This window comes from Triplophysa dalaica, chromosome 4 (genome assembly GCF_015846415.1).
Source record: "Triplophysa dalaica isolate WHDGS20190420 chromosome 4, ASM1584641v1, whole genome shotgun sequence".
Lineage (NCBI taxonomy): Eukaryota > Metazoa > Chordata > Actinopteri > Cypriniformes > Nemacheilidae > Triplophysa > Triplophysa dalaica.
Window position 1 is genome coordinate 8,308,665 of NC_079545.1, and position 15,191 is coordinate 8,323,855.

Consider the following 15,191-nt stretch of genomic DNA (forward strand, 5'->3'; position numbering starts at 1 on the left):
GCGTGTCAAGCGCGAGTGATTTATATGTTAATGCAAAGAGCCAATAGAACTACTTGCTGCGCGAATCGCGCGAATGAAGCCCTGGTTATGAGATGATGAGGCGGCTTCTGCTTCCGCGAATGACGCGAATCACGCGAGTTGAAAAATCTCGTTCTCGCCCCGTACAGTGCAGTTAAGCTGGTATACATCCGCGCTAAAATATCAAGGTGAAAATCATTATAGCTTGCGTAGTATAGACCCAGCTGCCAACCCAACTTTGAGAATAGATTAACGGCGACATTTTTTTTAACGCGCGATAATAGTCTCACTGCGTTAACGGCGTTAAGCCCACCACTACACAGAACACTCAAGAAATTACCCATAGTATACAATATATAGTAGGAAAGTGGTTCCCAAACCTGTTCCTGGGGACTCACTGCACTGCAGATTTTGACATACAAATTGTGCCAAGAAGTTGGTCCCCAGGAACAGGTTTGGGAACCACTGCAGAAGAGTATATATTTTTCTACTAAGTGTTAAGGGGGGTTGCTCTTGCAGCAACAAGGCAGCTAGTGTCAATCTGTGTTTTTTATTTCGGTGTTTTAAGTTGTCTGAGTTGTTAATGTTTAAGTTGTCTTTTTTCATCGATAAATTGACAGCTTGATCGAGGGGAGTTGGACTATTATGTTTAAGATTATTTTATTCTATTTTATATCTTTATTCTATATATTGAAGATTGGGTTAGGATCTGTCCTTTACAACAATAAACACAAATTACATATTTTCTTTCAATGTCATTTTTATGGTACTAACAACTCCGACGCCTTAAATTTAATAATTACATCATGCGACTTTAGCTGGGAAATCACAGGCAGGGTCGCATATGGCTTTAGCACAGAGAGAGAACACATAACAATGTGATCACAGGATCCTCTTCTCTGTGATAAGCATTCTCGAATGGCCATATCTGTATGTCTGTATTTTTTACCTTTCCCCTACAATGAGGAGCTGTTGCTGGTCCAGCATCTTACTTTCATCAGGTGGATCCTTTGCACACAGAGCCCCAGGTACCAACACTTTGCACTGGTTTGGGGACACAGTTCTGCAGGTGGTGCAAGCATCACCAAGTAACTTCCACAGACAGGACAAGCCTGGCCTCTGTTGGACTGCCCTGGGAACATTAATATTAGATAAGAGACTGACTTAACACTTCAACAAGTCTATAACTCCCCGACATGGAGACGATGACAACTGGACGACATATAATAAAACGTGATGAAAATACATTTCCACTGGGCATCTATGTTTGATCTGTGTTACAAACAGCTTACCTAAAGAGATAATAGATGGAGTCCTGTATCAGGTCTATTGCTTTGCCATCTAGACAGTCCTCCAGTGCACTTTTAGCTAAGGCTAACAAGCATTCACCCAAACCTGTGAATAAGAATACAAAAAAGATGTTTTATCATGCATGTTGAAACACAACTGAAGCAAATGTCATTGGTTTCATTAACCAGCACATACTGACAAATCTATACCTTAAATGCAGTTGCTTTGAATACAAGAATGTGCCAAATGCACAAAAAAGGTCAAACAGATAAGCTCCAATATGTTGTTCCCCTATCCCAAGAAAGCAGGGCCCTCGCACAACCATGCAAACTTAACCAAGCCTACAACAGTGGTTCTGAAACGATGGATCCCCCATGATGGCTCCTGGGGGAAGGGGGGGGGGGGGGGGGTCGCAGATTTTGTGGCATTTTATGACAAAGATCAGATTGTATGCAATCAAACATCAAAAAAATAAAATCACCAACCAATAGTATTGATGTTCCAGCATTGTATAACTGAATATGGTTTGGTTAAATTAAAATTTTAAGCTTATACGTTTTTATTTGCACTTGCTGTGCGTGTGTTCACTACTCTCTGGATGAGTTAAAAGCAGAGGTATATCTCGGATATGGGTCACCATAACTGACAAATTGGTCACTTTCACTTTCACTTTATTTGGCGGGGGCCGCAAAGCGATGGCACTCTACACAAAGGGGCCAATGAAAAAGTTTGAGAACCACTGCTCTGTAGAATTTTTTTCATCAAACAATGAATGCAGAATATCATATTTTTCTGAGTTTAATTGGTTTAAAAATGCGTGTTAAGTGGCAGCCGAAAAATAGGTAAAACACATAGGGCTTGAGCCTTAATTAGAAACATTATAAAATAATATCATTAAACCATAAAAAACTTTTCCCCAAACCAGATAACATAATAACTATCCTGAAAGCATAATGAAGCATTAAGCAAAATAGACACACCTTTAAGAGCTGGAACATAGTCATCTTGCTCTAGGATCTGCTTGTATTCCACAGAAGCCTCCTTAAACTGTCCCAAGATCTGTTTGATGGCAGCGGTCTGGTAGAGGCTGTAGATGGATGTGGGTTGCAGGACATGTGCTTTGGCAAAGGCTCTTAGAGCAGCTGTAAAACTCCTTCGATGCAAGTAAGCTTCACCTAAACATTCCCAGCACACCCAGTCCTGAGGATCAGCTCTCAATGCTGCCTGAAGACTAAAATCACAGTAACTCTATTATGTCTGATGCATAGAAAGCCTTCAATAATATACAATTAAAAATTAACTATTAGAGAGAAATTATACTTTAAACATTTTAACCACCAACTTTATTGTGCCTCTATTACAAATTGATTTTGAAAAGTATCTGGTAAACACATTATACCTTACTAAAACTGACAGAAAAGTCATTAAAAAGTAGTGGTGGGCATAGATTAATTTTTTTAATCTAGATTAATCTAGTCCAGGGGCTCATCTCCTGTTTCCAAAATGCATCTCAAATTGCTTGAGAAACCAGTTCTACTATGATAATTGGTGATGAAAATTAAATTTTGTTCAATAAGATGAACTTGTGTTTACTTCCGCATTAGCTAAGGGATGATTTGTGTTTAGGTGGTACTTGAGACTGGAAGAGCTCCTACAGTACATTTACATTTAGTCATTTAGCAGACGCTTTTATCCAAAGCGACTTACAAAGAGTGAGGGAGCAACAAGCGATATGTCATACAGGAGCCATAATACATTAGATCTCAATACAAAGTTACTGGTTTCAACTAAGGCTGGTCCACTACCTGTTGAGAGAAAGTTTTTTTTTTTTTTTAAACCAATTCCGCATTGCACAAGCTGCAAACACCCTTAGTCTTGTCGATGTTTCCATTGGGAAGCTTCTTAAAAATAAATATTCCCTGAAGCAAACCCGGCGGCTTCATAGCTGCATCCATGTTAGCACGTCACGTTTGATGCGGTAATTTCACAGTAACGTTATGTTGTGTTCAGACCAAACGCGAATGGCGTGTCAAGCGCGAGTGATTTATATGTTAATGCAAAGAGCCAATAGACCTACCTGCTGCGCGAATCGCGCGAATGAAGCCCTGGTTATGAGATGATGAGGCGGCGCGAATGATGCGAATGAAGCCCTGGTTATGAGATGATGAGGCGGCTTCTGCTTCCGCGAATGACGCGAATCACGCGAGTTGAAAAATCTCGTTCTCGCCCCGTACAGTGCAGTTAAGCTGGTATACATCCGCGCTAAAATATCAAGGTGAAAGTCATCATAGCTTGCGTAGTATAGACCCAGCTCCCAACCCAACTTTGAGAATAGATTAACGGCGACATTTTTTTTATCGCGCGATAAAAGTCTCACTGCCACCACTATTAAAAAGTCATAATTTTTTTTTACTTATTGTAAGAATGTGTTCTTATTACTATCAGGCATATGCAGTTGTTTTTTATCGTTTTATCGATTGACAGCACTAGTAAAAGCATGTTTTTACAATGTACATATAAAAATGTATTCAGTTAATTTACTCTGTAATAGCCTGCTGGTGCTGGCCAAGCTTCAGGTGGTAAAGGCCTTTTCTCATCCAGGCCCATTTAGCAGTGCCAGGAGTGGCACTCTCTGTCACTGACTGCAGAACAGCCAGAGCAGTTTCCTAAACACAAAAGCATGCAGTCAACATATCCACTGAACAGTTAGAATTAGAATTACAAATGACCTCCTTATTGCATCAGATAAAGGTAACATCTCACTCTTAGTCCTGCTTGACGTTAATGCTGCTTTCGATACTGTAGACCATAAAATACTATTAGATCGTTTACACAATTATATTTGTATTCAGGGACAGGCACTGCAATGGTTCAGATCTTACTTAACAGACAGACATCAATACGTCCATTTAAATGGGAAATCGTCAAATCTTACGCAAGTAAATTATGGATTACCAGAGGGATCGGTTTTAGGACTCTTTCTTTTCTCCATATACATGCTGCCCCTCGGCAACATTATTAGAAAACATGGAATTAGCTTCCACTGCTATGCAGATGATACTCAGCTATATATCTCATCAAGACCAGATGATTCCTTTAAGCTATCCAAACTGGCAGAGTGCATCGAGGACATAAAACATTGGATGACTAGTAATTTCCTCCTTTTAAACTCTAGCAAAACAGAAATATTATTTATAGCACCAAAATCAAGTAAACAGAATATCTCCGATTACAGCCTGCAAATTGAAAGCTGCACTGTTACTCCAACAAATACATTTAAAGACCTAGGCGTTATATTAGACGGCAACCTGTCATTTAAAAATCACATCTCAAATATCACAAAAACAGCCTTCTTCCACCTTAGAAATGTTGCCAAATTACGAAATATTTTATGTGTTGCACACGCAGAAAAGCTTATTCATGCATTTGTGACCTCACGGCTTGACTATTGTAATGCTCTACTTAGTGGTTGTCCTGTATCATCGATAAACAAACTACAGTTAGTTCAGAATGCAGCTGCCAGAGTTCTTACTAGGTCAAGAAAATACGATCACATAACCCCAGTTTTATCATCGCTTCACTGGCTACCCATTAAGTATCGTATTGATTTTAAAATTATTTTAATTACTTACAAAGCCCTGAACGGTTTAGCACCTACTTACTTAACCGAGCTTTTATCACACTACAACCCATCACGCTCTCTAAGATCTCAAAACGTAGGACTTTTGACAACACCTAGAATAACAAAATCCACCAAAGGGGGACGAGCTTTCTCATACGTAGCACCTAAACTCTGAAATAGCCTTCCTGATACTATTCGAGGGTCAGACACACTCTCCCAATTTAAATCTAGATTAAAGACACATCTTTTCAGCCAAGCTTTCACTTAATGCATAGTTAATGAACAGCAGCTACGCTAATTATTCTCTTTATTCTCTTTCCGCCTCTTCCTCGGGATGCCCATCCCGACCACTACATCCCCAACCAAGAGCAAAGACGGACTATTTGTCTTATTAATGCTGAAGTAACAATATTTGGTTTAAATGCTAAACTAAAATCACATGTCACCAGTTTGAATGCAGCTATGACACGTCAGAGGGGATCTGGCCCTCCCGGTTGAGCCTGGTTTCTCCCAAGGTTTTTTTCTACATTAATCAAATATTGGAGTTTGGGTTCCTCGCCACAGCAGGGCAGTGTTGGCCTGCTCACCGGGAGACTGCATTCATTCATTTATTTATTTAATTAGAAATTAGATATTATTTATTAGAATGATCTTACTCGTTGTATAAATACCATGCACTGTGCTGTGTTTTAACTTTTCTGTTTTTTCCTGTTTGCCCCTGTAAAGCTGCTTTGAAACAATACACATTGTGAAAAGCGCTATATAAATAAACTTGAATTGAATTGAACAGAACTCTGATCTAAGAATATCTACAAGGTGGAGAGCAGACCATATGGTTTATGCAACTAGCCTTGGATAACCAGACACTACTAGTCTCACCATATCTCCCTGCTCCATGCTCAGGTCCACAGTAGCCGCTCCAGCCTCTGCATCAGATGAATCCAGCTCAAATGCTCTGTTATAGCAGCCTCTGGCCCTGCCCTTATCTTGTGCCACCTGCCTGTAGAAATGGCCAAGAAAACGGAACACTAATCCAAGATTGGGGTCCAGATTAGCTGCCTGAAAAGAAAAGAAAACAAATCAGAATTAAGATTGTGATACTGTTAAAAAAAATGAAGCGGCCACTGGTTTTCAAAGGTTTGATTATGTTTTGGGGTGTTTAACAATGGATGTTCTGTGTCTAGTTTCAAAAAACGTCTACGCTTCATCGCTGTCCCTCTTCTCACAAAATGATCGGAAATATTCCGATTTCTATAAAGTCCCTCCTTCCGAAAGTAATCATAAGCAATAAACAGTAAATGGCAGTTATTTGACCGTTAGTTACCTTAGAATATCTGTATCTCAATTCGTATGACTGTGATGAAAGTGAAAGTAATTGAGCACGTAGCTCAGTCAAATGTTTAAAATGGTGACCATACACTATTCCAACAGAATATTACCTATTTGTAATTTAAACTACAGGTCATTACAATATTTTTTTATATGTTATATTTGACATTATTACACGGCTCATTTGAAGGCTTGATTCTGATTGGCCAGCCGCGACATTCCAAGGGTTGTTATTTTCAAATAACAACCCGGATGCTGCTAATCATTTTGAGAAGGGCAGTTTAATATTGCAAAAAATTGCATGTGCATGTGTTAGGCGAACATTGTTTAACATGTTTTAACTTTTTCTTGTGCAACGTGTAATACTTTTTCTGTGTGTAGATAGGACTCATGTATTTTGCACATTCTTGTGAGCTTATCAATCCTCTTTCTTAGCAAATCAGGCATTCACATTCTTTAAGAGTTAACTTCTGCAATTGTTGAAATAGATCATAGGCAGTGTTTGATATATAAACTTTGTAACTTCCTGAAAACCTAGAGGTTAGGTCACAGAAGTCTCAAAGAGGAAATAATGACTGCACTACAGCACCAGGAGAAAGACAAATACCATGAAAACCCCAAAGCAACCATTTTGACCATGTCTCTTTTAAACACAACTTTTTGCCTCTAATAGGCTAATCTGAGAAATTTTCATTCAGCAACAACCCTACATCCTTTGTGACAATCAATAATTTATGTGAACTTATGTTTTAAAGGAGGCATGAATTAAAAGCAAAATTTTAAGCCGAGCTTTTCTTATATAAGATGGAATCGTATTCACGCGAACATCATGTAAGTGTAAGAACTGAAAACGCCCTTGTTACTGAGATAACATCTGTTATTGACTCCAGGCCCAGCAAACGCCGGGTTCTGGAATGCACCTATCTAAAATATACACGACTTCTTCTCTAGCCCCGCCCACTGGTTCGCACATGACAGAACTGAAGTACCACAAGTGGCGCGGAACCAGATAGAGCGAGCAAACAATAAATAAACATGCTGTTAAAGATAGCTAAATATTGTTCCATCCCTGGTTGTGAAAGAATACAATCACTGCATAACCTTCCCTCTAATTCTGATGTTAGGAATGCGGGGTTAAAGTAGGCCTGGGCGATATATATCGTGGATCACGATTCTGAAATCGATTCAATATTTTATTTACATCTCTTCCGTGAACTACGGCTCTTTAATCAGTAGGTTGTGCTGCTTGATCTAAAATCACTACGAGATTGAGTTGTTTATAACGTACATTTGAAAAAAGCAACACTCAAACATCATCTCTATAAAAATACTTTATCATCATGAAAATACCCCGAAAACGTTTTAAGAACAGCAATAGAATATGACCACTGGCATATCCTGAAACTAGTTGTTCTTATTCTGCTTCCCATTTTCGGAGTTTCTGCGCGAAAGCGCCCTCTGGCTTTCGGAGCTGGCAGCATTTAACCTCAAGTCATTGAGAAATAGAGTATAAGAGTCGCATGATATATCGCCCAGCCCTTCTTTATTGTTTGCTCGTTCTATCTGGTTCCGCGCCACTGGTTCTGTCATGTGTGAACCAGATAGAGCGAACAAACAATAAACAAACATGCCGTTGAAGATGGCTTAATATTGTGAAACCCCTGGTTATGGAAAATACAGTCGCTGCATAACCTTCCTTCGGATTCCGATATTAGGAATGCAGGGTTAAAGTATATTTTTAAACTTGTCCAGCATATGTGGGAAAACATGGAGCGTGTGTTTGTTTCATTTCTCTGAGGATTCCTTTGTGAACAAGGCATAGATCGACACTGAATTTGTGGACAGTTTAAAATTAAAAAGTAGTGCTGTGCCTTGAATATGGTGCAGCAATATTATGCGAGTAAAACATTTTTGTACTATGCGTCACTATTGCTTTGTTAGAGATGGCTTGATATGCCCTGAGCACTATTCGCACGATATTAGTATCAATGTATTAATTGCAGAGGGTGTCTGTGATCTTAAGCCCCTGCGAATAGGCATCTCTGTGATTTACCGGGCTCATGTATAACTTTTCAAGTTTTTTCCACCGTTTGTGGATAATGGGGGCTGTTTTGAAGTGTTTTGGTATTATTTTGGGTGCTGGGTGATATCCATAAGTCAGCGGGAGTCTCCCGTTTGTTTATTTACCATGGAAACTGCCGCAATCGGGGTTATATTTTGTCCGGTTCGGGATCACTGGTCTCAAATGCTGACAGGTACGGTCATATCTCATTAAAGGCAATACAACTATAGGCTATACAAACTATATGCAAAGACTTGCCATCACATCAAGGAATAAGTCAGTAAAGTTGAGTCAAATCATGCCGTGCGAATCCGTCACATGAAATACTGATGTGGGGAGGTCATTTATAAATCACAAGAGGTCTTCAGATAATACTAATGCCCTGCGAAAACTGTGAATGGTGCTAATGTGTAACCTAACATTACATCTCGAACCAAATTCACAGAAGGCTCCAACTAAGCAAACTGCTATCCAATCAAAGCAGTGGGTGTTTACTTCCAAGTGTCTTCAATGCATCTGGCCTTCAAACCTGGGTAGAAAATAGCCTATTAGTTATTGATTTTGATGTTTTTGGATGAAAACCATGCGAACGACATAAATAGACCTTATACAACATTATAAAACAATAAACAAGCCCAGTTCATCAGACCTTTAACTGTTTGTGACCAGTCTTAGTCGCACCCACCTCGAGTAGGCCTCGAACCAGCAAACGGTCCGGCATGTGAGACAGACTCTCTAGCAAGGAGGCTATGCTACGCTCGATTCCTCATAGCAAATTGAAATAGTTGCTGCAAACGTAAACACTTATGCCCAATGTGAGTGTAGTAGAGTAGGCGGGGCGAGACCGTGGTTCGAGTCCGGTGAGTAGCCTAATTGTGAATTCGCGCCAGCTGTGCGCGCACCGGCCTCGAATCACGTAGGAGATGGTAGCATATAAAAGGAACGAGCGACCGGACCGTCGAGGAGAGAGGCCCGGTCCCGAACTTATGTTATGTTTGTATTTATATTTATGTTCATGTTTTGTTCGCCGGCGGTCGTCTGTGAGGGGCCGCCGGCTGTTATATTAATTTATTAAATGTTTAAAATGTCTTCCGGTTCCCGACTCCTTCCTTCCTTTTATGGAGATGTATTACAGTGGTGCCGAAACTCGGGAGGAAGGAGAGACATGCTGTCGGAGAGTCCTCGCCGCCGAGTGGCCTCGCGGTGCCGGAGAGTTCGGGCAGCGCGGACGGAGGGCGTCCGCCAGTGGCTGCCCGAAGCGGTGGCTCTGGGGAAACGGAAGTGCACAGTGCGGCCACCGTCAAATCTTCGGTGGAACGGCGACCTTTGCTGCCGCGCCCCTGGGTCGAGGTGGGGTGGCTGTCGTCCAAGCGGGAGCGGGGGGGGTTGCCGCCGTCCGCCAGAGGCCGGAGCCTGCGTCCGTCCCCCGAGGGGGAGGAGCAGGAGGCGGAAGTGCCGAGTGCGGCCACCGCCTGCCAGAGGCCGGAGCCTGCGTCCGTCCGCCCAAGGGGGAGGAGCAGGGGACGGGGAGCCCGCCCCGACTCCCAGATGAAGGAGGAGCCACCGCCGGCCGCCAGGGGGCGGACGGTCGAGCCGTCCACCGAAGCCCCAGGGCCACCGCAAGGCACCGCGAAGGAGAGTACTCCGGCTGGTTGAGGAACGAGCGGCAGCATGTCGGGGAACCGGACTTTAATTTTTTTTTTCCTCTCTCCCCTCTCTCTTTCCGGTCGCTCCGAGGGCTCCCGTCTCCGTTGTCTCGTCTCGTCGCTGCATACCCCCCACCCCCCCGAAGGAGGGGGAGGGAGCTTGCACAGTCGCGGGGGTACCCCCGGCCTGTGAGGGGTGATGGGGGTATGTAGTAGAGTAGGCGGGGCGAGACCGTGGTTCGAGTCCGGTGAGTAATTGTGAATTAGCGCCAGCTGTGCGCACAGCGGCCTCGAATCACGTAGGAGATGGGAGCATATAAAAGGAACGAGCGACCGGACCGTCGAAGAGAGAGGACCGGCCCGAACTTGTTTTACGTTTGTATTTATATTTATAGTTGCTGTTTATGTTATTTCGCCGGCGGTCGTCCGTGAGGGGCCGCCGGCTGTTATTATTTATATTAAAATTTTGTGTTTAATGTCTGCCGGTTCCCGCCTCCTTCCTTCCTTTTATGGAGATTTATTACAGTGAGCAATGAAATGTGATCTGTAAATGGTTTGGACTCACACATATCACAAATATCTTATTTTAGTGTAAAATGTTTGCGCAAATTAGCTTAGAGTTAAAATTAAAAAAAAAAAATTACACTTCAAAAACAAATATTATATTAAATTCCTAGCAAACTTCCACGTTTCAGTTTAACATTACATTACATTTGCTGCAGCAAGTCATTCGCTTCATTCTATCGTTCTGCAAAGAAATCTCCCATTTCGTGCTCAATCTATTTATACCATCAATCACACAACAACTTTATCCCTTTCTAAATAGAATGCAGATAATTGTAAACTCTGCTGCATTCAGTCTTTCCAACACTCAGTGGGCATGACTCGCTTGACTTCACGTGGTGCTACCTGAGCGGTGACATCAGGTGCATACCCCCTTTTGACCTAAATTGACTGACTTGCCGTGATGAAATTCTTTCAAGTTGTATTAGCCTGTATTTAAATTTTCCACTTGGAATCTATTTGGAATCCAGCCCTTAAGGTGTCGATTAGTTTGTGACCACTACGTGATTTTTTTTATCAATAAAGTTCACAATACATGTAATAAGTAAATATCTAAATATTAAAGACTTCAATTTTTCCATTATAGAGATCCAATGAGTGGTTTAATGTGAGTGTTCCCTTAATATTGTGAGCAGTGTGTTACTGATAGCAAAGTACTAAGAGTAGGATTCAGGTCAAAATAAAGGAGGATTAATCTATGTTACTCCACAAAAGAGAGATTATTTTAACAAATTAAAGACAAGTGATATAACATTATACTCATAAACTGTGTTATATCTGGAACTGTTGTTTCACCTTCAGTAAATGCGCATGGGATTTGCTACGGTCCCTTCGAGTCTCCTCTCCTTTGCTCCAGTACAAACGCCCTAAGAGGAAGTAAATCTCACCATTCTCTGAGCTTCCGTATAAAGCCTCAAGAAAGCTGTAAATCAGAGAGATGAAGACAACAATAGTCTTGTGTCAATGTTCATATGGCTGTGTAACATGCATCTATCTGCGTGTATGGGTGGGCCTTAACCCTTACCTCTCCTCTGCCCGGTTGTGTTCATTTGATGCAAGATAAATCAATCCCCTGAGAGTAAGACCCTCCACAGTGCTCGGGTACAAGCGTAGCAGCTCCAAAGAAACCTGTAATGATTATTATTTTATTCAAAGAAAAGATGCTCCGTTTTTTAAATAAAAATATTTCAACAGTTTAAATCAGGTCATAACAAAGAAAAAGCTTTCACCTCAAAAGCTTCATCAGTTTGATCTTTTTGCAGGAGAGCCCTTCCTTTTAAAGCTAAGAGCACTGGGTCATTTTTGGCATCTGAAATCTAAAACAAGTCATTTTTTATATATCAGCATTGCATAAATAAAATAAATTACCCAAAACCATACTTGTGTGTTTTGAAACTGTAGAACTATATCAAGCTTAAGGCAGTTGAAGTAACCACAATCCTGTAAACTTCTGACAAGTCAACCGCAGTGTTTACATTTATTAATTTTAACTAGCCTATGACTTTCTTTGTTTTGATCTTCATGCATGTATAATAAATGTGAAATAAATAGGCTATATAAACAAAACAAATCAGTAATTTACATTCGTAAATCATTAAAAAAGTAAAAAATACTATTGACTAAAAAATTATTTTAGAGGAGTGGAATTGTCCCCCCAGTAACAGGCCAGTGTACATTCAAGGATGTGTCAAAGTTAACAGCAACAACGTTTTTTAGTTTATGTTGAGAACCTTGCATACTTTTAAGAAATTAGCGTTTAGTCGATTGTGATTTGTGATGAATTCTTATTCCAACCGATGTAAACATACCAGCTTACTACTTCGATCAGACAGCTTCGTGTTGTTTCCAGGCGGACAATTAAAGAATGCGACATGCACGTCTCCAGGAAATCCTGTAGACTTTAACCAAGCAGATGACGACTTCACACTTGCTGAAGTATTTCCAAGAAAGTGTGCCTTATGCATCAGACGTCTGAGGCTGAGACTATGTGCAGTGTGCTTTATCAAAAGGCTTTTCATTCGCTCTGTGTGAGCCTTAATTACTTTACAAACTCCCTTAGTATATATTTAAACACATTTTTTTGGATATTGCCTAATTATGAGGTTGTTGTGAAATTGTGATAAATAAATAAAAACATAGAATATTGTACATTTATGTTGTTACATACATTACTGTTAGTTGTAAATTCTCAACCTGACATGTGTAACAGTACTGAAACAGTTCTGAATTTTACAACTTACATACTACTATGGATTGTTTGACCTCATCTGTGACCCTGCCTCTCCACAACATGCTTCTGTCGCCTGACCTGACAAAATGATGCATTAATGCGTTCCATATGAACATTCTTGACATTGATTGCTTACTATAATTATTATAAATGCCATAAACAAAAGCAATTAAGTAAAAGTTAAAATGGCTTACTTTGGTTTGTTTAACATTTATGTCATTCTCTACATGATAAACATTTTATATTGCCTGAAACATAACCCTCACACAGCAGAACTAATTATTAACTGTGCGTTCACACCACCGCCGTCCAGAGCATCAAAGTGGCCGCAAGCCAGTCATTTTCAATGTGAGCCAGCAGTGAGCATCATTGCTGCTTGGCCGTTGAGGGCGTCGAGGAGAGTTTCAAATCAGGTCATCTTTATGGTAATGAGCTATGACGTGATTCGGAACGTAGAAGTCCACCGCTTAAGACGATTTCAGAGAATTCAGCCCTGTAAACTTTGGTTTATGTCAGAGCGCCAGAGCGTCCAGTAATCTTTCTACAGAGTTGTTGACCGGGCGGCCAGAGTAAGAGACACTCTTCTGACACTCTTGAGAGCGGCGGTGTGAACGTACAGTAACAGTTAAAGGGTAACATAATTTGGATCATAACTTTAAAAAAAAAGCTAATAAAGCCATATGAAACAGTCGATTGTCATGATATCCGACTATATGTAGCAATTCTAATAGATGTAAACAAGCATAGACTAACGTTTAAGTTTGTAACTCATCCGGTCAATAGGGGATTGTGATGCATTGGGAAAAAAACTGTTTCTGAATCAATATGTAACTTGTCCCATTTTCTTTGTCAATTAACTCCAGCCAGCCTACGCCAGCGTTTTTTTACATTTTCACCAAACTTTAATGGCTCACAGTAAATTTTCTCAAATGAAAGAATAGAGTCTCAGCTTTTAAACTAAATAAACAGTATTCTTCAATCATTATTTGTTCATTTTATCACTCCATAGATGTAGGTAGTTTTCTTCAAAAATGCATCACTTTGATTAAACAGCTGAGAAAATTAACGTTTTTTGTCAAAGATTTTGCCCAGATTACACTCAGAACAATCATTAAAAACCGATAAAACATATATGTTCTAGGTTCTGGGATTCTGTACTTTTTCCAAAAAGTGTGTAACAGCGCCACCTGCTGTATAACAGTACAAACACTGATTGCCGTAAAAACTTGTCTGTGGCAGGGAACCGTTTTTTTTAAATGACGAGACAACTCATCAATGGCATAGAAAGAGTTAACTGTTGGTAAGAATGTTTTCTTACCAGTAGCCTGCATAATCATGTTCATCCTGTCTTGTCGATACAGACACAGCTTTGATTTGAAGCGCTTAGATAGCACAGAATCATCTGCAGCCTTACGTTGTCGAGAGACGGCAAAGGCAATCATAAAATGACGTGGGTTAGAGAGGCGGGACTCAAGAAAGGCATATCCAAGCCTATTAGTGACCTGAGCTACAGAGGCGGGACTCATTGCAGATACGAAACCATTTGTGTACCACAATCTTTTCATAATTTTTACAGAACGCAATAAAAGATTAAAAGATTTCTAATTTCAATTCAATGATTCCTGAATAAATAAATGTAGACGGACATCAGAAGTTGTATGTGTAGATTAATTGCTTGGTCAAAATTATTGGTAAGGACAATTTAGTGTTCTCTGGATATTGGTAGGGACGCATAGACAATCTATTTGGCTTTTAAGTTATCTGTACACAAAGATTTTTGTTAATTCAGCAAAAAGACCAGGTTAGGTCAACTCAATAAAACTGGGTTTTCAAGTAATCAAAGTTGTTGTCTGAAACAAAATCTATATAGGCTACAAAATAACAGCCCAAGAATATAGCTTATTTATTTGGCACCAAAACCAGGGTGAATGTGGTAATATTCCATACCACGCTACTAAGCCACACAAAATCACTGAATCAGTGGTGTAAAGCAGTGGTTCTCAAACTTTTTGCAGTACTGGACTCAATCATATCTCAAACCATCCTTATGGACCCCCAACCCCAGCGCTCACTCCTCATCCCATTTTCTTTCCCCAGCAAAACAACATATTTCCAAATGAACTATATTTACATGTGAAATTCATTCAACGCAACAGCCCTAATCAAACTTTACAGTACAATAAGTGTTTGACGTGGAACTGTACCTGTGCAATAATCTGCAGTACTTCGTCAGCATCCTGTTTTCTTCCAGTTCTTACCAGAGCCTCTAGTCTTATCCTTTGTAGCTTCTGTGTCCAATCATCAGAGTTCCCCACACTCAATTCTAGCCCTGGATAAACAAAAAAGACTTCAAATATAACATCACTAGTGAGGTTTTCTAGATTAGCTGCGAAGTCAGGAAATGTCTGTTTATGGCTAGAATACACTACA

At 40.4% G+C, this 15,191-nt stretch overlaps 1 protein-coding gene across 4 annotated transcripts in view; it reads right to left on the minus strand.

Moving 5' to 3' along the window:
- Window positions 1-15,191, minus strand: part of skic3 (SKI3 subunit of superkiller complex) — a 54,187-nt gene that overhangs the window by 31,410 nt on the left and 7,586 nt on the right. For all 4 annotated transcript variants that reach the window (XR_008906460.1, XM_056745441.1, XM_056745440.1 and 1 more), the window contains 9 exons: window positions 14,966-15,090; window positions 11,761-11,847; window positions 11,556-11,659; window positions 11,327-11,453; window positions 5,810-5,989; window positions 3,850-3,974; window positions 2,289-2,539; window positions 1,311-1,413; window positions 968-1,150 (listed from right to left, as the gene is read on the minus strand). Coding sequence is in view for 3 of the 4 variants with exons in the window: in XM_056745441.1 (XP_056601419.1) it covers window positions 968-1,150; window positions 1,311-1,413; window positions 2,289-2,539; window positions 3,850-3,974; window positions 5,810-5,989; window positions 11,327-11,453; window positions 11,556-11,659; window positions 11,761-11,847; window positions 14,966-15,090 (1,285 nt within the window). In the remaining variant the exon portion in view is untranslated. The remainder of the gene's footprint in view (window positions 1-967; window positions 1,151-1,310; window positions 1,414-2,288; window positions 2,540-3,849; window positions 3,975-5,809; window positions 5,990-11,326; window positions 11,454-11,555; window positions 11,660-11,760; window positions 11,848-14,965; window positions 15,091-15,191) is intronic.